The 24316-nt window shown below is 41.0% G+C and overlaps 2 protein-coding genes and 2 pseudogenes across 2 annotated transcripts; all 4 read right to left on the reverse strand.

Annotated features, from left to right (window-relative positions):
- Positions 1-2487: 2487 nt before the first annotated feature.
- Positions 2488-3931, reverse strand: LOC146140744 (uncharacterized; annotated as a pseudogene).
- A 538-nt stretch (positions 3932-4469) lies between these two features.
- On the reverse strand, positions 4470-5561 carry LOC146140745 (uncharacterized). Its single transcript, XM_083392693.1, has one exon. The coding sequence runs from the start codon at positions 5559-5561 to the stop codon at positions 4470-4472; it is 1092 nt and encodes a 363-aa protein (XP_083248819.1).
- A 668-nt stretch (positions 5562-6229) lies between these two features.
- Positions 6230-7352, reverse strand: LOC146140746 (uncharacterized; annotated as a pseudogene).
- Positions 7353-18734: 11382 nt separating this feature from the next.
- Positions 18735-19670, reverse strand: LOC146140747 (protein CFDP2-like). Its single transcript, XM_083392694.1, has one exon. It carries the CDS (start codon positions 19668-19670, stop codon positions 18735-18737), a length of 936 nt encoding a protein of 311 aa, XP_083248820.1.
- Between the last annotated feature and the right edge of the window lie 4646 nt (positions 19671-24316).

A 24316-nucleotide genomic window follows, 5' to 3' on the forward strand; every position in this document is an offset into this window, starting at 1 on the left:
AATGCCTTTAGAAAAGTGTGTACTTTTTTTATAAATATGTGCTCACATTTTAAAATGACTTTTTGAATCGGAGAGACAATCGAAAGGAGAGTTGATGTAAGAGATGGAATAGTTGAAGTCGAAGTAAAATTCGGAAGTATAACCGTTGAAAGAGTTGGAGAAAGAGCCGGAGTCAGAGTTGAAGCAAGAGTCGGTGAAATAGTCGTAGTAAGAGATAAAGGAACAATTGGAGAAAGAATCAGAAATAGATTTGAGAACGAGTTGAAGGAAGAGTTGGTGGAAAAGTCGCAGTCAGAGGAAGAGTTGAGGGAAAGATCAAAAGAAGAGTCGGACAAAGTTGGAGGAAGAGTTTGTGAATGATTTTGAAGAAGAGTTGGAAGACAGTTAGAGGACCAAAGTTAGAAGTTGAGAGTTAGAGGAGAATAGTAAGTGGAGAAGGGTAGTTGGTAGAGTAAGAGGAGAAAAGTTAGGGAAGTAGAGTTAATGAAGAAAGGTAGAGAGTAGAGTTGGAGGAGAAGAGTTAAAGGAGTACAGTTAGTCTAGCAGAGTTAAAAGATAAAGAGGAAGAGAAAACATTTAAAAAAAGATGCATAAAATGCTGGCCGCATTACCTATCCAAAACACATTCGATAAAATGTGTGCACATTGTGAAAAAAGTCGCGTGCACATTTTTGCGCACATTGTGCAAAAAAAGAACGAATACCCGTCTCCAACCAATTAAGCGTGTTTTAAACTTTCAACATAAAAACACGCATTGTGCAGTTCTTACATGTTAAACATAAATTTTAACTTATAGTTCGGTTGATTTTTTAAATCAACCGAAATATACGGCCAAACCATATGGCCTAAAATTTTGATTCTTTAAAATGCCTATTGAGGTAAAACACAGTTGTGAAACAAGCTTGACAAAACAATAAGTTGGTTTCGAAGTCTTTCTTTTGTGAAATTACGTTTTAATCAATCAATTAAATTTTGAACCCGGTCGGGGGATAAGGGGCTATTAATCCATTCTATTGTTTGCGCTCTTGAGCAGCACGTTGCGCTGTTCCTTGTGTTAGACTTAACACTTTATGCCAAAGTGGGATACGATCGATCGCCGACATTTTAATTTACGGTTTTCAGGTTTTCGTTTACCAGGTAAAGTCTTTGCACATTTCGGAACGCGGTTACTGTCAATGTGCATAACGTGTCAACGCCATCTTAATCGTATACATTTCGTTTCATTAACTATGTTGTTGCATCATGTAATCCTGCATAGTTCCAGTTAAACGTAATTTGAGGCAAGAACATCCGACAGATCTACCTGAGGCACTTACTATAAAACGGGTTTAATTTGTAAATATCGTTTTTTGTTTCGCTCCAGAATTCAGGCCCGTATAAGATAAACGGATTTCGCCAGGGTGGCATAGAGCCATATTTTTGTTTTTTGTCAATAAACAACTGATTCCCAGAAGACGTGCAAAGAAAGATCTATATCCTTTACCAGTGATAATGTCAAATACGTCATGCAGAAAGTTTTTCTTTCTTTCTAATTCTTATACTAAACATCTTTACAAATTATTTGTAACAAACGAATTTAGTTTTGCCTAAACGAAATTTTTAAGCTAAAACCGGTTTGGCCAAATGTTTTTTGTCTCTTGCTAAATGTACGAAAAACTCTAAATATAAAATCGTAAACAAATCAAACCGGAATTATTTAAAGCTTCGTGTTCTATTTTGGCTTTATGATATATATAATGTTCGTTATATGCGCCCCGGTCTATGCGCAGAACGCTATATGAGGCTAAATTCTTGTAGCGAAACGCGTCTCCTGTTTCAGCCTCTTAAACAACCACAAACAGTTTGAATTTGAAACTTGTTGTTGAACTGAAGAAAGAATCAACGAAGCTGGCACAATACGGGAAGGAGACGGTTTCTATACAAAGGCAATATGTCGAAAACAATTAACTCGTGGTACAGTTTCAAATATGATGCTCACCAACTATTTGGGCAACCGGGAGAATGTGAAGCAAACAGCGTCAGTACATAACATTTCAAACGCCTAAATAAACAAGCAATTTAACAAACAATGCTTTATTATGATGTCACACGTATAAACACAAACTTACCAAGAGCTAAGGCAAATGCAGTCAACAAAGAGCAAATTTACACTCTTAAAGTTCACAAGAAAAGGCGCTGCAAAACAAGAGCAGCGTAAATACCACATAAAGGATGTTATTATATACACAAGGCAAATAATGCTGGGCGAACTGACTACTTGTCATCGTAGAAACTTTAGCAAAGGTTGCATTTACATAATATAGACATATTACCAGGGCTGCAAACCCATATTATTCACAACGCAGCTCACCAAGAATAATCTTCCGAGTGACAAATTCGCCCTGTTACGCGAAAAACAGCAATACAAATTTGCGCCACGACAGTCAGGCGAAAATGAAAGACCGCATGTATTAAAAAGTTAGTTCACAACGGTACAGCACCAATGTCTCATAGAAATCGGTAATTACTGGCAAATACGATGTAACATACCCCCCAATAATGTACGAATGGGCGTCTCAATTCACCGGCACGAGTCTTGACGATCACTTGACGCACGATTCCCTTGCGATCAGGAAGTACATCGATCACACGACCCAGAAGCCATTTGCTTCTAGGCTGGTTGTCATCTGCCACCAGCACGACGTCGCCGGCTTCGAAATTAGTATGCCCTTTGGTCCAATTAGATATGATCGTGAGCGTCGGCAGGTACTCCCGAGACCATCGCCTCCAAAACTGGTCAGCTAGGTATTGCACCTGTCGCCAGCGGTTGCGATGGTAACAGTCCTTTTCCGTAAACAGCCCGGGGGGCATGTTAGGCGCTGCACGTTGCAGCAGTAGGTGGTTAGGTGTTAGGGGTCCTTCATCCCCAGGATCAAACGTCACAAGGACCACGGGACGAGAGTTCAGGATCGCCTCGACCTCCACCATCAAAGTGTTCAGCTTCTCGTCTGGTAAGATTTGCTCCGCATGCATTGCATTGAGAATTTTGCGCACGGAGCGTATCATGCGGTCCCAAACGCCATCCATGTGGCTGGCAGTGGGGGGGTTGAAGTTCCACGCAATTTCACGTTGCTGTAGATATTTGTAAATCTGCTGTTGATTCCACTTCTTAAGTTCTTCGCGCAGTATGCGTTCACCACCAATAAAGTTGGTGCCGCTGTCACTGAAGATTTCGTCCGGACGTCCGCGAGAACCGATGAAACGTCGTAAAGCTCTAATGAACGAGTCCGTCGATAGGGAATGTGATATCTCGATGTGAACAGCCCTGGTGGAAAAACAAGTAAAGATACACCCGTACCTCTTTACCTCGCTGCGCCCTTGTTTTACGAGAAAGGGTCCGAAGTAGTCGACACCAACCGCTGAGAACGGTGGTCTCTTTGGCCTGTAGCCTTGCAGCAGGGAGGTCCGCCATCATCTGCCTTCCCAAGGAACCGTTTCGTCGTCGGCAGGAGACACACTTGCCCAGAACACGTCGTACCGCTACGCCACCTTTAATGATCCAGTAGCGTTGTCTGAGGGACGACCACGTGTGCCCCATCCCAGCATGTCCGACTTCATCATGCTGTTGCATGATCACCAGGTCCGTTACTCGGTGGTTATATGGAAGGATAATCGGATGCAATACATCAAAGTCGATCATCGCTTGTTCGAGTCTTCCTCCAACTCTCAAAATTCCGTCCACCAAAATTGGACTAAGCTTTCTCAGGGGCCCAGTCTTCCTTCGTAGGCAAACAGCTTTGTCCTTTGTCTTAGACACCGTAACGATTTCTTCGCCGAAACTGGTTTGCTGCACGTATTTCACTATTTTGCGATCAGCAGCTCTGAGTTGGACAATAGGCAGGCGACTCGTCGCAGCTTGATATTTTGACAGGAACAGCTTTGACAGCAACATCAACTTGTATCGAAGTAACCAGCCAGCAGCCCTCTTCAGGCGATTCCAGGAGGAGTATTTGGCGATTAGGCGATCAGTGGAAGACTGACTGGCAATCAAACAGACCGTTTGATCCTCCTTCCTTTCATTCAAAAACTGGAATGGCAACGGGGACAAGTCCGGTGGGGAGGCCCAGGTTTCCTCGCTTTCCCAAAGGAACTTTGGACCAGTGAGCCATCGACTTGATTTCAGATATTTTTTGTCGTTTAATCCACGTGATGCCTCGTTGGCTGGATTTACGTTCGTGTTTACGTGCCTCCATTGACTTGGACTAGAAACATCTTCAATTTTGGCCAGGCGATAGGCCACAAACACAGGAAATCGCTTCTTTCAGTTGCGAATACTTTGCAAAACCGCCGTCGAATCCGTCCAGAATACCGATCGGCACTCGCCCAAATCCAATTTCCTCCTCACAAGTTTGTCCAATTTGACCGCGAGAACGGCTGCAGTTAACTCCAAGCGCGGAATTGGACATGTCTTTAGGGCAGCGACCCGCGCTTTACCCATACGAACAGTGAATTAGTCCTCGGTCGTCTTCCAGCCTCAGATATGTCACCGCACCGTAGGCCGCAGATGATGCATCTGCAAAGTGGTGCAATTCTATGTTTCGCACCTTGCCGAAAACGCGTGGCAGCACACATCTAGGAAGAGTGACACCTTCCAGGCGCGGCAATTGATCCGGCCACCTCTTCCACATTTCGATGTCTTCTTTGGAAAGCACGTCGTCCCATCCACACTGTTTCCTGCATAGATCCCTCTGCATTATCTTTGCCACCACAAGCACGGGAGCTGCAAAGCCAAGAGGGTCATACAACAAACTTACCACAGAAGGGATTGATCTTCGAGTGAGCGACTTCGGTTTCTTTACATCGACATTGAAACCGAACTCGTCGGAGCTAACGTTCCAACGGACTCCGAGGACTCTTTCGCACGAACCATCCAGGTGTAGCTCCTTTGCGGATTTCGCTCGTTCACTTTTATCGATGGACGCGAGTACTTGCCGGCTGTTACTTAGCCATTTCGTCAATCGAAAACCCTTCTTCTCGAGAAGTGTGTGGATGCCTTGGACCAGCAGAACAGCCTCCGCTTCTGTTGGCACGGACTTTAGACAGTCGTCGACATAGAAATTCTTCTTTACTGTTTCGACAGTTTCTTTAGGAAATTCATTTTGCAGGTCCTCGGCGGCTTGCTTCAAGCAAAAGCTCGCGCACGAGGGTGAGGAAGCAGCCCCAAACAAGTTTACTACCATCCTGTGAGCAGTAGGCTTCTTCGAAACGTCACCCCCCGGCCACCATAAAAACCGAAGTGCGTCGCAATCTGTCGGTTTCACGCGTATCTGATGGAACATAGCCTCAACGTCCGCCACAAGCGCAACCCTTTCTATCCGGAATCTAGAAATAAAACCGACTAACGAGTTAGTTAGGTCAGGTCCTTGGAGTAAAGCTTCGTTCAGCGACTGTCCACGATACTTGGCGACACAGTCGAATACCACACGGACTTTACCCGGCTTGTGTGGATTTGTAACAGGGTGATGCGGTAAGTACCACACCACGTCTTCATCGTGTCTCCTCTTCAGGGATCGTCTCGGCATAGCCTTTAGCTATGTAGCCCTCAACGGTATCGGTGTAAGCGCGGCGCAACGCGTCATCACGAACAAAGCGGCGTTCCAACGAGCTCAAACGATAAAGACCCATGACACGGTTGTTACGCAACGGCTGTTCATTTGGGCGCCACGGCAACGGCAGCACGTAATGTCCTTGTTCGAACTTTACTTCTCTCTTAATTTGATCCAAAACATAGCGATCCTCCCGTGACATCGGCATCTCGGTGCAATTGGTGTCATGGAAGTCGGTCTTCCAGAGTCGTTCCACCTTCTCCTGCAGCAAGCCGTCAGCCACATGAGTGAAGTTAACAGAGAACGAATCATTAGATCGTGTTCCGATAGGTCCTGCCAATGCCCATCCCGCAGCGGAACCTTGAACGCAATGGGTTGCTTTGGTTTGCCCTTCCGTACGTCTTCCACGATAAAGGCCTCTGGAACATCCAGTCCAATAAGCAGTAGAGCTTCACTGCAGTCAACACGTGGGAATGACAAATCCTTGATGTGTGGCAGTCTGTCCAACTCTGCTCTTCTTGGAAATCTGCCAGATGAAGCATGACAATCTTCCTCTCTCGCCGACACGACCGAGCATACTGTACGTTCCGGAGCTGGACCTTTGGTAGGGGAGAGGTCCTCTTCTTTTTTCTCCAGAGGGTGCATCAGGTCGTGATGAGCTCCGTTACAGTCCTTCCGGAACATGCCTTTGGGCTATAACACCTTACCGCGAAATGTCCGTATCGAAAGCAGTTGTCGCACAACCTGCTGCGTCGGACAACGTGCACTTGGTCACTGTACGACCGGGCTTTGAATTCTTTGCACTCTGTGAGACTATGATTTTCTGAGCAGCAGGGGCACAGTCGGTTCGTGGGAAGCTTGGAGGATCCAGGGCGGGCCTGGGCTTCGGGCTCTCCCTCCGTCCCAATAGCGTGACTTGAGGCCCTTACATTATTACCTTTAGCTTTGACGTTTTTGGCTTCACTCCGATGCTCGTCCAGCATCCGACTAAAGAGTGAGTTCGCGATTCGGTCTTCAGTTTCCACAAAGTCAACGAGATGCTGGAACAGAGACAATCTCGTCAACCGGATGCTTCCAAGCTTCCTGCATCTTAAACAGGAGGCGGCTTGCAACAGCAATCAGTGTAGGATAGTTGTTCATTTCTGAGTGCTCATCAATGTCTGAAAGAGTGAGTAAACAGTCGCGCAGCGATTGCGCTAATTCGCTTAATCCAGCGACATCATTCGGACGTAACTCCGGACCATCAACTACGCACCTTACGCATGCATGCGCAATAATATGCGACTTGCCGTATTGGTCATATTGCAGTTGTCTTGCTTGTCGATAACCATTGTCCCTCAGCCTGTAGCAATATTCGATCAACCTTCGGGCCTTGCCCTCACAGTGCTGGACCAAATACGATAATTTGGCTCCTTCGTCATCGACCTTGTCGTCGATACGAGAATCAAAATTGCGAATAAATCTCCAATAGTCCATTGGGTTACCATCGAATATAATTACCTCGGGCTTGGGTCTGTTTATATGCTTCACGAGCGAAGCGAGTTCACTTTCATGCGTGGTTTGTTGCTTGACCGTTTGATTTTCACAAACGGGTAAAACTTTCGGGGTTTCTGATGTTAGGTAATCTCGATCGTCAAAGGAGGGCGTTGCGTTAGGGATATATCGCGACGGGGGATCAGATAAAGCTACACTGTCAACCACATACCGTTGATCCGAGAGGCTTCTCCTGGACGTGACAGGTGGTGACGTGAACATGACGCGACGCATCCTTGTTGCGGCTTTCCTTCATTAAGCACTCTGCGACTAGGTATTGACTACTTAGTCGTTGTCGACAGTAGGCGACCACATCAGGAATGTTCAGTTTAGACAATTTTGAATTATCCATAGTAAAGTGCTGACTTCTTTCAACCAGGAATATTTATTGGGATTTAGCCAGAGCTAAACCTTTTCGACCAATAGTTGAAACTTTATATAACGTTCGTTATATGCGCCCCGGTCTATGCGCAGAACGCTATATGAGTCTAAATTCTTGTAGCGAAACGCGTCTCCTATTTCAGCCTCTTGAACAACCACACATAGTTTGAATTTGAAACTTGTTGTTGAACTGAAGAAAGAATCAACGAAGCTGGCACAATACGGGAAGGGGACGGTTTCTATACAAAGGCAATATGTCAAAAACAATTAACTCGTGGTACAGTTTCAAATATTATGCTCACCAACTATTTGGGCAACCGGGATAATGTGAAGCAAACAGCGTCAGTACATAACATTTCAAACGCCTAAATAAACAAGCAATTTAACAAACAATGCTTCATTATGACGTCACACGCATAAACATAAACTTACCAAGAGCTAAGGCAAATGCAGTGAACAAAGAGCAAATTTACACTATTTTAAAGTTTACAAGAAAAGCGCTGCAAAACAAGAGCAGCGTAAATACTACATAAAGGATGTTATTATATACACAAGGCAAATAATGCTGGGCGAACTGACTACTTGTGTCATCGTAGAAACTTTAGCAAAGGTTACATTTACATAATATAGACATATTACCAGGGCTGCAAACCCATATTATTCACAACGCAACTCACCAAGAATAATCTTCCGAGTGACAAATTCGTCCTGTTACGCGAAAAACAGCAATACAAACTTGCGCCACGACATGTATCAAAAAGTTAGTTCACAACGGTACAGCACCAATGTCTCATAGAAATCGGTAATTACTAGCAAAAACGATGTAACAATATATGTATATATTTTTTATTATATCGGTAGGTATATAACACTGGTCAACACAATTTTCTTAAACAGGTACTTCCAAATGATTCTAGTGTACATTTGGCCACTGATTTCAAATCTGGTTTTAGTGTTTTCCTACTACATCAAGTTGTACCATTATGGAATGTAACTAGTTTAGCGAAAAGTACTATTTTAAGTTTTACATAGAAAAAGTACTTTCGAATAACAATATTGTAAAACCGAAAACTCATATACGATATAAGTCTAGTGCAATTAAAAGTCCTAATTAGCATTAAATTCCTGCTTAAACACTTTTGGTAGCGATTGTTGTTGTCATAACTACAGTAAAAATCTTCTTTCATATTTGGTTTTAGGAACATCTCTAACTAAGCTCCAGCAATAAATAGCCATTACATGACACTGTCAGTTCCCTTGATATCGCTCCTCCACCGGCTTGATATCCTGATAGAATCGTTCACCCTGCTCCTCACTAACAACACCAAGATTTTGCGGGAACAGGTTTAGGTCACTGTACATGACTTAGAAAAATCTTCATGTTAAACCCCAGTGATTGCAAACTGCAGAGGAGTCCCTCTATGATCTCTTTGTAATTGTGAGACCTTGTTTCCGAGAAAGTATTTGAACACATCAGCTAATACGGTCCGAGGTCAACTTCAAGACTGGTCATCGTCGTAACAAAATTGCGATCTCTATAACCAATGTAAATCTGAGCTTAATTGAATAGGCTATCACAATTTTCTGCCATTCGCTAATACCAGAAAAAAAAGGTAAGCAAAACAGTCTGAATCTTGATCAAGAAATTTAACAACATGCTTCATCAATCTGAATTAAATGTGCAATGGTGGGAGATGTTTGAGAGTAATGTTTTTCTGGTCAACCTGTGGTTCGTTAATTACGTTACATGGGTAACAAATTGATCTTGGAGGCTCCTTACTCTTTCACACAGTGCTTCTTCGAGGCTCTAATATCCCAGTAAGACAAAAAATATTGTGAAAAGTATCCTTGTTAATCAAAAATAAAATTAACTATTTTCTTAGGTCAACACAAATCAACCATTCGTGAATACTGAATGACCCACAGGAATGAGACACATACCATACGTACAAGATTTTCTTCCAGTTTGGAAACTAACATTTCAGCAAGATCATTTAATTCAGATAGACTATACAGCAGGGGTCTGCAACCCCTGGAACGCGTGCCACTTGTGGCACGTAAGATGATTTGGCCTGGCACGCCAATTTATTTAACGCTCACGTAATATCACCTTAAGAACAAGTAAAACTCATAGTTAAAAACATGAGTAAAAACAGGATCAGACGTTTTGTTTAAAGGAAAATATATTTCGCCAAAGTGGCATCATCAGTTCCTGTAAGGGTACAAATAAATAAAATCAGAGCGCAGCCATCAACAAACCAATAAAAGTAAACAATAAAATATTAAAACATGATAATAGATTAAAAACGCAATGAAAAGCACTACATGTCCATGCTGAGGCAGAGGCCTACCATTGCAGAGTGTTTAAGCACAACATTTTTAGAAAAAACACCTTTTAAAAAGTTGGACATATGTGAAGCAAAGTGGCTAAAGGTAGTCAACGCAACCATTAACATCCAAAAAATATGGTTCTAACGCGAATAAGATAAACCGCTATCTTATTGCTACCCATTCAAGCCGCATTTTACCTTCTAGCATCTCGCACTGCTCACATGTATTTTTTCCCCTTCCTCCACTTATTTGCGTCGCCTACTCATTTATCCCAGTCGTGTTGCCTGCGAGGCTGTAGTGCTTTTCATTGCGTTTTTAGTCTATTATAATGTTTTAATATTTTATTGTTTACTTTTATTGGTTTGTTGATGGCTGCGCTCTGATTTTATTTATTTGTACTCTTACAGGAACTGATGATGCCACTTTGGCGAAATATATTTTCCTTTAAACAAAACGTCTGATCCTGTTTTTACTAATGTTTTTAACTATGAGTTTTACTTGTTAATATACGCGTCAGCGGAGCAGTAATCGACTGGCTAAAACCAAAATCGCATTTCTACGCAAATGTGTAAAAATGCAAGTTCTACTGCCATCCAACCACAAAAAGGGTATGGACTTTGATCTACTTTTATTACAACAGTCGAGGCGCATTCATGAGCAAATTGTCAAGATCCCTACTGCTCGCATAGACCAAAAGACGTGGCAATTACTGTCAAACGAAACTAAACATCAGCTTTTGCAACATAAATGCCAAGTTTGCCACAAGCTTGACAACAAGTTCCGTTGGCTATGTGAAAAGCAAAGACGCCAAAGGAACCTTATTGGCGCTGCAGTCAATGGAAGAAAAAATCGAAACAGACGAAGCAGACAAAGGTATCGTGCACGCAAAGCTGGAATTAAGGCGCGGGAAGAGAGACAAAATGCTAACATGATGATTATTAACAAATCAGGTCAAATGCTTGATATTAACGCTAAATTATTGTTAGCAAAAGGGTTAAACTTTGCACCCACTCCGAACTGGAGTAATGCAATAAGGAACAAAGAATGGATTAACTTCCAATCGCACATTCGACGTATTGAATGGGCCAACGTATTCAAAGATAAGGAAGATTCTACCAATATTTTTATACCACCTTACAAATTGAAAATTCCCAAGTTTTCCAGACCCCACAGAGACCAATTAGATTTGGAAGCAGTTATTTACGTGGAACTGGCTGAAGCTAAACTGCGAAACGTAGCTGCGACCGTGCGTAAAGAATACAAAGGCAGAAACAACCTATCATTCCCCCTCCGAAATAGCCTAGAGTACCTCAAGCGCCTTACCTCCAGTCGGACGCTAGTAATCTGTCGGGCTGACAAAGATGGCAAAACCATTGTGGTTGACTATGAAGATTATAACTTTATTGTGGAAAATGCAATTCATGATTTCCAAAGTTTAAACCTCAACCAAAGAACTTTTCAAGCCGATGTACAGCGCTACGAAAGACGTGCGAAGATGCAGTGAAGATGTTGCATGCACAAGACGTCATTTCGGACGATCTACTTCTCTGTTCCGTTGGGGTTAAAATCACCGGGGGTATATACCACAAGGTATCCGGGCCGTCTGCGAAATATTTTTCCAATGACGAGCCGGCCTATGCGTACCCCTTATTTAAAACACACAAGTTGACGGAAGAACAGTTAGCATCAACTACGATACGCGACATTCCTATTCGGCTCGTTCAAGCGGCAGGAAACATCACCACTTCCCGCGTCACTGCCTTACTTGAGTATATTTTGCATCCTATTGCAGTCAAATATTGTAAAACGGGAATAGACGAATGCTGTGCAGACAGTAGACAATACGTAGAAGAAGTGAAAAAATGGAAAGGTAACTGCATTCAAAAGAAAAGTAAATTCGGAAAACGAATATATGTTACAGCAGCAGATGTGGTGGGGCTGTACCCAAACTTACCAAGAACAACCGTCAAGAAAGCTGTAGCTGCAGCCTTACAAGAGCAATCTACCTTTACCACGGCAGCGCAAAACCAACTTGTAGATCTGACGATTCTAACGCTTCAGAGCGTGGTGACGAAGCACGGAGATAATTTTTACCAGCAGAAAGATGGTATAGTTACAGGCGATAACCACTCAGTATCGCTGGCTAACATTACAATGCATTATATAATAAAACCATGGATTGAAACCTTAAAGGAAGCACAAGTCTTTAAAAGATTCTTCGATGACATTGTCTGGATTGTTGCAGGCGGAGCAGCAAACAGACACATTTAAACATCTTTGGAAAAGGCACTTGCAGCACATGGACTCCGTCTCCTATTTCGTTCCTTCTGTACAACCGACGTACGTGGACAGGTCGAGTTTCTTGACGTACTCCATGTCCCATGTGCAGAATCACCCTTCGGCTTCAAACTAAAGGATTTCAAAAAAGAAACTGCAAAACATCGGAAGTTCTTACACGGAACTTCCCACCACCCCATTTCCGTTTTTAAATCAATCATAACTGGAGAGGCGACACGCCTTAGACGACTAAACGAGATGGAGGAAGACTACTCACTGAGCCTTCAAAATCTCGGCAAGAAATGTCTGCGGTCGCAGTTTCCTCCAAGGATGGTTAAAGTCACGTTAAAAACTGCAGCACAGTTTGAAGCTAAAGTGCGCCAAAGGCAGACAAAGAAAAACAGAAAGGACCTTGTAGTTTGGCCCACAGCCTTTCCAAAGCTGCTTAAAACTACCTTAGACGAAATAAGGCTGCAGCCACAAGCGATGCTTGTCTACAAAAGACCTCCGACACTTGGAAGCGTACTTACCAACTACCGCGCAATTAGTCAACCGGCAAGTACCATCCCTTTCACTGGAAAGTCAATCCCGTGCGGCCACTGCTGGCGAAGGTTTTCACAGTTCCCACTCGCAATGGGAACATAGCACTGAAACAAGCACTTTGCTGCACCGACCACGGTATTTACATGGCGTCCTGTCGGCAATGTGGCGAACGATACGTCGGGCAAACAAAAAATTCATTTGCAACAAGGTGGAGAGGCCATAGAGCAGTATTGAAAACTTTCAAGTACAAAGAAAATAACGACAAAGCAGCACTTATGCGCCACTACGCTGACAAACACATGTCCATGCTGAGGCAGAGGCCTACCATTGCAGAGTGTTTCAGCATAACATTTTTAGAAAAAACACCTTTTAAAAAGTTGGACATATGTGAAGCAAAGTGGCTAAAGGTAGTCAACGCAACCATTAACATCCAAAAAATGGTTCTACCGCGAATAAGATAAACCGCTATCTTATCGCTACCCATTCGAGCCGCATTTTACCGTCGAGCATCTCGCACTGCTCATATGTATTTTTTCCCCTTCCTCCACTTATTTGCGTCGCCTACTCATTTATCCCAGTCGTGTTGCCTGCGAGGCTGTAGTGCTTTTCATTGCGTTTTTAGTCTATTATCATGTTTTAATATTTTATTGTTTACTTTTATTGGTTTGTTGATGGCTGCGCTCTGATTTTATTTATTTGTACTCTTACAGGAACTGATGATGCCACTTTGGCGAAATATATTTTCCTTTAAACAAAACGTCTGATCCTGTTTTTACTAATGTTTTTAACTATGAGTTTTACATGTTAATATACGCGTCAGCGGAGCAGTGATCGACTGGCTAAAACCTGCCACCGATGGTTTTCGATTCTATAAAGATACACCCTATTGTTGATCACCTTAAGAAAGTGCAACCATTACATCACTATCACATCATTAACATTACTATTTCATTACTAACACTAGCGCTAACTAAATGTTTGCCCACATTGCCAGTTGGTGTCACAAATAAGTTTCTTAACTGTGTAATGTGTTGTATTTAATATTTTTTGTGGGCGTACTTGTTGTTTACCAACAGTTCGTATTACGTCACAATGCCCCAAATTTGGCGTAACGTTTACTACGTTAAAGCAGGGCATTCTAAATCAGTGGTGCTCAACCGCCGGTCCGCGTCAACTTTCCTGCCGGTCCGCCACATATATTACAAATTTATATCTCAATTGCAAAAAGCAAGATGTTGAAGGCGGCTTGTCCATCAAGTTTAGAACTTTGCCAGTTCCGTAATTTGCAGCATTGGGATGTAACATAGAGTGAACGGTCTACTTTGGACTTCATCTTACGTCACAATTCTGCAAGTGTTGTGCCCAAATATTTAAAAGTATACGCCTATAGGCTACAACTCGTTTAAATCCTAAACTTTAAGGTTGAGAACCACTGTTCTACATTAAAAGTAAGCACGTGTGTTTTTGTGCGACTGAGAAACCAACAAAAAGCATAACTGGTAGTTAACACTTCTAGGTATCGGCTTAAAAGTATCGAAGTATATTTAAAAAAAGATACGTAAATTAGATGTCAGATCACAGCAGGGCTGCTGAGTCGGACTCGGGAGTCGAGTAAGACAAGGTAAAACTACCCGAGTACGACGTGTACGCATACGCAGAACCAAATTTCGAAATTAATAAGGCAGCAAACTGTAAATTGTTAAGGTGGAATAGCATATGCTCGTGGCATATTTTCCATGAAACTAGAGTGGATTGCGGAATATCCGCCTTAGTTTAGTTACACGTGAATTGGTGAAACACAGAGGCTGAGTCGGACTCGGGACGTGATGAAATCTGATGTTTGGCCGGAGTCGGACTCGGGTTGTTTTTAACCGACTCTGCACCCTTGATTGCCAGTGCGAAACCAAACATAGAAAAATGTTTAGCACGCGAGTTGTTAATATTTTGACATTTTTCATAAACTGGCACACTGCTTACGAAAGGTCGCCGACCCCTGCTATACAGAGAAGGTTAAGCAAGATTCAGCGCCCGGTGTACTTGTCCTTTTTTATCAGAATCAGTATATAAAACTGGGACTAAGCAAAATCTGCGTTATTAATCTTAGGCAACTCAGCAAATACTGGGATGGGTATATCATCGCAATAAGGAATTTGTTCGGTTAGTAAAACGTATGCTCCGGTTTCAAGGAATGGTTGTTCGCTTTGTTAAACCCTTTAAATTTACTGAGGCAAAAGCAGCAGTGATGTAACGGATTTAAAGGTTCTTTCCAAACCGTTGGGACACCGAACTTGAGTTTGGTATTTTTTCCTTTTGAGTCGTTCAACTTAGGTTATATATAGGCCTACAAACCTTCTGAGGCGCCTTCGTATTGGTCTCCAAGAAGGACTTTTGAAGTAAGATACACTCACTGGATAAAGATGGCGATGTTGTGTTTTTTAGTTTATGGGGCTCTGTGATGAGGTAAGTCTAATATAATTATTTTAGAACGTCCTGCCAGAGTAAAGGCTAGTATAGTAGTGAGATTGTGTCTCATTGGCCATTGTATTCCAAAACCAATTTGCTTTACTGGACGTCTAGAGAGGTCAACTCGGGTACTATTTTGCAAAAAGACATACGGATAGCCAAAACTTGATGTGATAGAAAAAAATCCGACAACAGATTAGGAATCAGCTCGCCAAACTTACCTTAAAACACTTCTCAAACTTTATGCAATAAAAAATATATTGACCAGTGTAATTATCCTACTGCATGGTCAAGTGAGTAGTATCAAAAAGAGGTTGGGCCAAATAATAAAGTTTTCCGTCGTTTCTTATAATGATAGTTACTCTACGATAAATTTTGGCCAGTTTTAAAAATTTCGTGTTATTTACCTGTAGCAATCCAATTAATATTCGTACGATGACAAGAAGAACGAAGCTGAAGTAGGCAACAAATGGGATACATACAGTAAGTATTGAAGCCATGAGCGTCATTATTCCAACAGTGTACTTCATGCCAAACCTTTTGGAAAACCAGGCGCCAGGAATAGTGGACGCAACATACCCATAATAATAACAACTCAATAAAAGTCCTTGTTGTGCCGAGTTCCAGTTAAATGTACCGTTCTGTAAAGATATTTGCTATTAAAATCTGTATTCTATGTACTCGTACCTTTACAACGGAATTGTCTGATACGATTTAGTGACTTGAATGAAAAGTATTGAGGTCAGTATTATGCCGAGATGACAAAGTGAAGTAAGTGTGACATTTAGACCCACAGTAGAGGTTTAATTAATAACAAACGTCACGTTGTTTTAAATCTACGCTATTCGCTTAGATCAAAGTAAACAATAAGTGTATAATACAAAAAAGTTTTCAAGTAGTTTTAAAGTAAATAAACTCCAGGCTTGAATGCCAAACATGTTCTATTACTATTAAATTGCACAAAACGGAAGACGATTTTTGATTAATGTAATACAATATGATCATAACTAAATTGTTATCACGTAAAGCTGTAATGAGCTGTTGTTATTGGGTTACATCAATTTAAGATGGATGTAGTTTTGTCATAGATTTGTATTGTGTATATCCTCACTTTATTATATTAGCCCTTTTTTCTGTTACCCAAGGTAAAAAACGAACACAGATTACGTTACTGTCTCTAATGAGTTTCTATGTCTTTTCAAAGACAGGAAGTGCACTTAGATTTTTGACTACTGGTTGTTTAGACAGCAAAAAATACTGCGCTAGGGTTGTTAGTGTATTTCACACTTCCTAGTTTAATTAAGTTGATGCTTAAGCGATGATCAGAAAAACAAAAAACAACATTGATGAATGGTTTCCGCTTACTGTCTGAACTGAAATGTTTGAGTTTTTTCCTCTGTCGGGGCATGAGTTTGTAGAGTTGATATTTGCAACCATGGGTTGCTTTGTTGTTACCATGGGAACGATAGCGATTGCTATGTTGTTTCTCAGGCACATTAAATTGAGCAGTCCAAAGAACTGTATTATAACTAAGATGTAACGGGTCTTGACGTAACAACCAGGAGAGTGTTCCTGAAATAAATCATTTTTAATTATAAGTGAGCAGTAAAATAAACGCAAAAAAAGATTTAGAATTATACAACAGCCTAATCTACTTCAAAAATCTATTTGCTTATACGGACCACCTATTTGATACGATGATCTTAAATCAAAATGTAAATGTAATTTTGGCCAATAAGAGTTAAATGTCATCATCATTCAGTGCCATGCCTGAACCAGGCTTCGGCTGCCATTTCGAAACACTATTTTTTCCATATGTTACTATTTCTTGCTAATTCAAAAATATTCTCTGCTTTGATGTTCAGAAAGTCCCTCAGTTGATTTATGAGCATTTTTCTTTGTCGTCCAGGTGCACGATTTCCACATATTTTGCCACACGAAATTATGAATTCTTGTTTTTGGTGTCATGGTTATATGGCCGAAAAACTTGAGTTGTCTAAGTTTTATAGTGCTTAACAGTGATCTCTGTTGATTGGTCTGAATCAGTACCTCTTGATTGATTTTATGGGACGTAAAAGATATACGCTGCATTTTCCTCAGGAACCACATCTCAGCGGCACTCAGGTTGTACATCAGTTCCTTTGTGAAAGTCCAACTTTCACACCCGTAGAGAAGAACAGGCCACACATAACTTTTAAGAACTCTCTCACGGGTATTTACATTTAATTTTTTGTTTGTCAAAATTGACTTGAGATTTATAAAGCAATTTTTTGCCTGTGCAATTCTGGCTTTAATTTCAGATTTGGACCGACCATCATCTGTATACAACCAAGATATCTAAATCTTCGGGTTTGTTTAATTGGTTTATCTGAAACTAGTATAGTACATTTGTTCACACCTGCTACTTTGGCAATTACCATACATTCTGTTTTATCTTCATTCAAAGCCATTCCCATTTTCACACTTTCTTCTTCCACTGTTGTTACCATATTTTGAAGCTTCTTCTCGGATGTTGTAATAAGTACCAGCGTATCGAATATTGTTAATGTTTACACCACTAACTTTGATCCCTTCTTAGTCAGCTATGCTTCTTAAGATGATTTCGCTATATAAATTAAAAAGGTCTGGAGATAACACACATCTCTGTCGGACACCCTTTTCTATGGTAATAACTTCGGTTTCGGAGTCTCCCACGCGCACCACTGCATGTTGGTTGTAGTACAGGTTTTGAATGATTCTTAGATCCTTGTCATCAATGTTGATGTTTTTTAGCATCTGTAGCATCTGCGCATGATTGACCCGATCAAAAGCTTTCCTGTAGTCAAGAAAGCAAACATAGAGTTTTTGTTGCATTTCGATTGCTCTTTCGCTGAGTATTCTCATCACGTATATCGCGTTTCGTGTCCCTTTGTCAGTCATAAACCCATATTGTTCTTCTGCAATTTCTGCATTAATTTTGTTTTTTATTCGATTCATACATATTCTCAGCAGTAATTTAACAATATGGCTCATAAGGCTTATTGTCCTATAATCTTTGCACTCGATTGCTCCTGCTTTTTTTGGCAGTGCGACAAAAATCGACTTCCGCATGTCTTGAGGAATTTGACCAGTGTTGTAAATGCTATTTATAAGAAGTAGAAGTAAATTGATTCCAATGTCATCCAAAGCCTTCAACACTTCTATTGGAATTTCATCAGGATCAACCGCCTTTGCATTTTTCATGCTAGCCAGGGCTTTCTCAACCTCACATTTCATTACTTCTGGCCCATTTAGTGGTTCTTTAAACATAATTGGTGGGGCGTTTCTTGTTGGATCACTGTACAGTTCCTGGGTGTATTCTCGCCAACGATTTTTAATTTCCTCTTTTTGAAACAAGATCTTTCCGGTTTTACTTTCACGCAGCCCGATTTTATCCAGTTTTCCTTCTTTCCATTGAGCTGATTAATTTTTTGGTGAGCTTCTTTCGCGCTGATATTAAAAAGCTTATCTACCTCTTGACATTTTTGATTTAGAAATTCTTCATAAGCAGAGTTGCACTTTAATTTAATGCACCTATCTAATTCCTTGTACTTCGTAAGATTTATTTTGGTTCTGCGCCTTTTTTCCAGTAAATCTCTTATTTCATCTGTCATCCAGCTGTGCAAGTTCTCTCTGGACTTTCGGAAGATTGTTTTCCATTAATATTCTCAGTGACGTTTTGATTTCCTGGAATATGTCTGGCCAACTCTGTTTTTTGTCATGCAGGTTTTTCAGTGCATTACCCATTTCATGTTTCAGTACTTCCTTTAATTTTGCATTTTGACAGGCGGCAACATTATATTGCAGTTTTCTTACCGTTTTTCGACAAATCTTTAGTTTGGTATAGATATTTGCGACGAAAGGTACATGGTCGCTCGAGCAGTCAGCACTTGGATAAGTCTTTGCATTTAAAACACTATTCCTGAAGCGCCTTGAAATTGTGATGTAATCTATTTGATTTCTGGTCTGGTCTCCTGGTGATTTCCATGTCCAGATGCGGCGTGGATGATTCTGAAACCATGTGTTGCTTTTAGTGAGATCGTTGATACGACACCAATCCACGAACAAATCTCCACGATCATTGCGGTCGCCAAGTCCATGACCCCCAACAATGTCTCCGTCTCTTCCTCTCCCCACCTTTGCATTGAAATCTCCCATCACAATTATAATTTCACCGTGTTCGCATTTCTTTTTAACTAAATTCAGTTGTGTGTAGAACGTTCTAATCTCATCGTCAGAGGCTTTTTCAGTAGGAGCATAAACCTGTATAATGTTGAGATTAGTCCTCTGACCTTTCAGTTTAAGAAGAATGATTCTATCGGACACAGCCAAGCATCCCATAAAACTTTCAGCAGTTTTATTTCCGAGTATGAAACCAACGCCACGCTCATGCTTGCATCCTCCAGACCATATGATTTTAAATCCTTGTTTAGTAATTTCGCCTTGGTCTGTCCATCTCATTTCAGATATGCCAAGAATATCAATTTTTAACCTCTTCATCTCAAAAATCACATTTTCCACTTTTCCTTTCTGATGCATGGTTCGTACATTCCATGTTGCAATCCTTTTTAACTTTGATTGGTTTCGACGAGTAGCTGAATGACGATCGGGTATGACCTGACGAACATCATGATCCCTACCGAGCGAGATAACTGCTCCTGACTGAAGTTGGTTACCGTTAACGCTGTTATCGTTTAATTTGTTTCTATCAGTGTTCATTCATGTTGACTAGGCAAAGAATTACAAGGATGGTTTGCCATTGCCTTTCCTTGCCGACCCCTGCATTTAGCCAGCCTAAGTGTTTCCGTCGGACACCACGAGGAGGTATGCAGTAGAACTTGGGAGTGTTTTTTACGAGAATAAACAACCCCCCATTTTGACGGAGTTAAATGTAACAACCTTTAAATCAGACAAACAAAGTGTCCGATTGACCATTATCCAGAGGTAAAAGTATAATAGTTTTTCTTAACGGATGGATGATAACATTCTAACTGCATAAAAATGTTCTAACATGACGTAAGATGGTTACGTCATCGGTAGGTCTAAAACAGCTGAGCTAACATCTTTAAAACATTTTTGCCTATCATAGCCAGCGCGAAACAAGAATACATTTTTAGGGTTCCGGGGTAAAAGAATTAAAAAAGCGATGTCCATGCGAGCGCGGGCTGATTACGAAAAGATTAAATATTATACGATGAATGTTCTATAGGCTGAATAGTTGAAAACGGCAAAATACAGGACAGACTCGCACATGAACCATTCGACTACCACTTATTACCTCCATCCGCGCTGTCGTTTTTGTTTTATCCTAGCTCTGCTAGGAATTTAACGATGACAAATAACTCAGGGCTCATAAGCCTCGTAAATATTGAGTAAAAACCTACTTTTTCGAACTAACCTTGCAATTACCGTGGACATGTTTCGTCTTTACAATCACATTTGGGGGATATTATACTAATGGCTTATATTTATCAGAAGAGGTTGGGGTCGGGAGATTTTACCAGCATGACTGTTCTTAAATTTCTGATTACCAAGAAACAATGGCTGAAAACTACTGATTTAAATGACATTACAATGCCATATTTGTACTGTATCGCAAAAGGCCTTGTACGATGTATCCGGTGTACGCGGAATTTCTGGTCTATTTTTCCTGTTTCTTGATTCGTAGTTAACTTTGTATTATTCGTAGTTAACTTTGATTTAACGCATCAAGCCGATGCCTAATTTCTAGCAGCTAGAGAGAAGATATCTCTACCCTCCCTCAAGTGATCTCAAACTGGAAGACATACAACTGACCCAGTCCGGAGCAACCATCCTGTGCGACGTATCCACCGGATCTCCGAGTCCAATTGTCCCGAAATCGTGGCAACACAAGGTTTTCGCATGGTTCTCGGTCTTTTGCGTCCTTCAGCGGTTCTGTCTACGCACAAACTAATTGCATCACGGTTTGTATGGCAAGTCCTGCGCCTTAAAATTGGTTTATTGGTTAAACCATAATTATAGCAACAGTCAAAGGTCCATCCACACGTTAGCACTCGTTTGACGAGTTACCCGCATTGCCAAGCTGTTTTTCGATAAACAAGAAACGATTTTCGATATCGACATCGACGGCCCTTTACCACCTTCACAAGGAAAAAATTATTATGGTCGATCGTTTCACAGGATGGCCGGAAGCTGTTCCAAGTCTGGATGCGACCACCTTCACGTTTGCACGATGTTTCGCCTTCCACTGGGTTACTCGATTCTGAGTTCCCGCCAATATCTCAACAGATCGAGGTTCGCAGGTACATCGGAATTGTGGAATTTTTACAACGAACTACTGGGTATCCGGTGTTACCCTACTTGTTCGTTTCATCCGCAAACCTTTACCCGATCCGCCACCGCAAATTTGTGTGGCCTCCCGCGCGTGTCAAGACTAACTAAAAGCAGGGGTCGGCAACCTACCTACCGTGGGTCGAGTTCGGCCCGCCAATACAATTTATCTGGCCCGCCGCGTATTTGACAAACTGGACACGAGCCCATTTCACATACTTTTGGACTATTTTAACTGCATGTGTGCAAAAAATCTATCGCGCGTTGCGCGAAGGATCTTTCTACATACGGTTTGTTTACGTTTTGATGCTGTCTATCAAAATGAACTAGAAGCTACACATATAACAAAACTTGCAAGAAATTTAAAATAAATGCCAGTAAACCAAAAAAATCGGGTTCGCTTCGCACGCCAGGTGCGCTCGTACTTCAAAAGGTTAACAGACTCATAGATTAACCATTAAACCTATACAGTCAACACCTAATATATAATACAAATCGAGGCGCTGGTTTAGAATCCTACCACGGCGTTGAAACAATTATTAAAGGAACGCACAATAATTGGGTCAGGATGACGGTTAGTGTGTGGGTGAGGGTGGGTCAAATAGTATTATATTTATTATTTAATAATAATACTTGACCCACCTCAACCCAAATGCTAACTCGACCCCAAACCGAAATAATGTTTCGTTGTAGGATTCTAGATCAGCACCCCAAATCGGCACCAATTGAAAATACCACAACACTCACCTCTTTAATATAATTTTGGTTTATAGAAGGTTGAGCTTCATTGCGTTCTGTCAAAGCTAATTCTCCCATCTTGTTGATACTTGTTTGCACGCAAAATCAATTACAAAACAATAGTCAGTTCTGCATTGTAAGAAAACGTATTTAAACAATAATGGCACTCATTGGTCACTACCTAGCGTTAACCCAAAGCCAAAAATTAAGTCGCGTTTATACGATAAATACAACTTCAGTTAAAATAATGAACACTACCTATTGTTAGAGTCTTGGTACTGAGTGACTTTTTCTAATTCTAGAAATTAGATCATATTTTAGCATGTAAATCTTTAGTTTATTTGAATAACCACAATATGAGGTGGAAAGCGAATTACCTCAACTTACCGCCAACGGTCTTTTTAACCTTAAAGCAAATTCTAATTCCTCCGCGATTGAAAACGCCTTTGTGCAACAACTGCTGCAGTTGCTATAATAACAGGTATTTACTAGCTAGTTAAGGGTTCCCAGATTTTTTTTTTTGGAGTCTGTTGACCTTAGAAATTATGCATTTGGCCTTTGTCTAGATTTGGCCTTTGTCTAGATTTGGCCTTAATTGGCTTTTTTTAGTTTACACTTCAATCGTAACCTTATCTAGATGAAACCATATTTACAATTGTTCAATACATCATTGACGACATTTTAATATTGATTTCATTCATATTTGACGTTCTTATGAAAAGTGTTCAGCTCTGTTCGATACTAGGACCCTTTCCTACTGGACCATTTCTTTCAGACTTTGCTAAGATATTGCCTCCTAGATAATTTCACTCCACATTTAAAATAAATTCTTCAATATTGTAATAAAAATACAGCAAACTTTTTTAAAAATAGGTGTACATGTATACGGTATTTTATTATTTTTAATCGATACTGGTAAATATCCATTTGGCCTTTTTTTGCATTATTTTGGCTTTAAATCTTTTTCATAGTCTGGCAACCCTGAGCTGAGCTAGTTCGTGATTTTGGGTCCAACAGTGTTTATCAAAATTCGATGGTTGACGGAAGCAGAAAGCGGAAGTAATTCCACACGAATGTGAATCAACAAAACAAAACTGCAAAAATATGCTGTGCATAAGGTGGCGAAAAGTGTACAAGTTATGTGGAAGTTGAATATGTGGATTGCGCTGAGCGCTGCTAATTGTTTGTTCTTGTTTTAGGGGAATGGAGAAGGCTGTAGTTACGAGTAAGAAGGCGCTGGCTCTTAATGCGAAGCGACGGCTGCATGAATCGCTTACACGCCCTTGTATCTGACTCCAAAGGAGCAGGCCGCTAAAATACCTGCCCTTTACTTCTTAAACTCTAGACAAAGTCACCCATCGAGAGTATATATTCACAAACGTCAGAAATCCACAATAAGGTAGCTGAAAACACACAGTTCGGCGCTTGGTCATGCGTCAGTGGACAACGGTTACGTACATAGTGACGTCAAATTAGACAAAATCGAGAATATTGCATGTTAAATGCTAAACTTGTATGCTTTTGAATATCTACTTGTGGAGAACAAGCAGCGTAATGAAAAAGGCCATTAGATCTTTTTTAGCTTAGAGGAAAAGTAGCCTAATTGTTTTTCAATCAATTTCAGTGTTAGTTGTAAATAAAATAAAAAAGAATCAAATTTCCTTTGCTCCGCTAAAAGTAGGATGGGGGCCTACAATGCAATTCGTTGATATGGCCTATGAAATATACTCCGGAACATGATATTATAAAGAGGCCTAATATCACACCTACTAAGATTCAGACCTCCCAACAGCTAAAAAACTTAAAATGAAAATAAAGCTAACTTATTTAGCATTTTCTTATAGACTAGCGACATGAATTCCCGCGTTACTTTATTGTGGATTTCTGAAGTTTGAGAATATATACTCAACGGGCTATATCTACTTCGTTGGGTGACTTTGACTAGAGTTCAAGAAGTAAAGGGCAGGTATTTTAGCGGCCTGCTCCGTTAGAGTCAGATACAAGGGCGTGTAAGCGATTAAGCAGCCGTCGCTTCGTATTAAGAGCCAGCGCCTTCTTACTCGTAACCACAGCCTTCTCCATTCACCTAAAACAAGAACAAACAATTAGCAGCGCTCAGCGCAATCCACATATTC

The sequence above is a fragment of the Ascidiella aspersa genome, chromosome 6 (genome assembly GCF_963924565.1).
Source record: "Ascidiella aspersa chromosome 6, kaAscAspe10.2, whole genome shotgun sequence".
Taxonomy (NCBI): Eukaryota; Metazoa; Chordata; class Ascidiacea; order Phlebobranchia; family Ascidiidae; genus Ascidiella; species Ascidiella aspersa.

Excerpts from the sequence above, each read along its gene's own strand:
- LOC146140745 (XM_083392693.1), bottom strand. The coding sequence starts at position 5,561 with ATGCCGAGACGATCCCTGAAGAGGAGACACGATGAAGACGTGGTGTGG.
- LOC146140747 (XM_083392694.1), bottom strand. The coding sequence starts at position 19,670 with ATGCATCAGAAAGGAAAAGTGGAAAATGTGATTTTTGAGATGAAGAGG.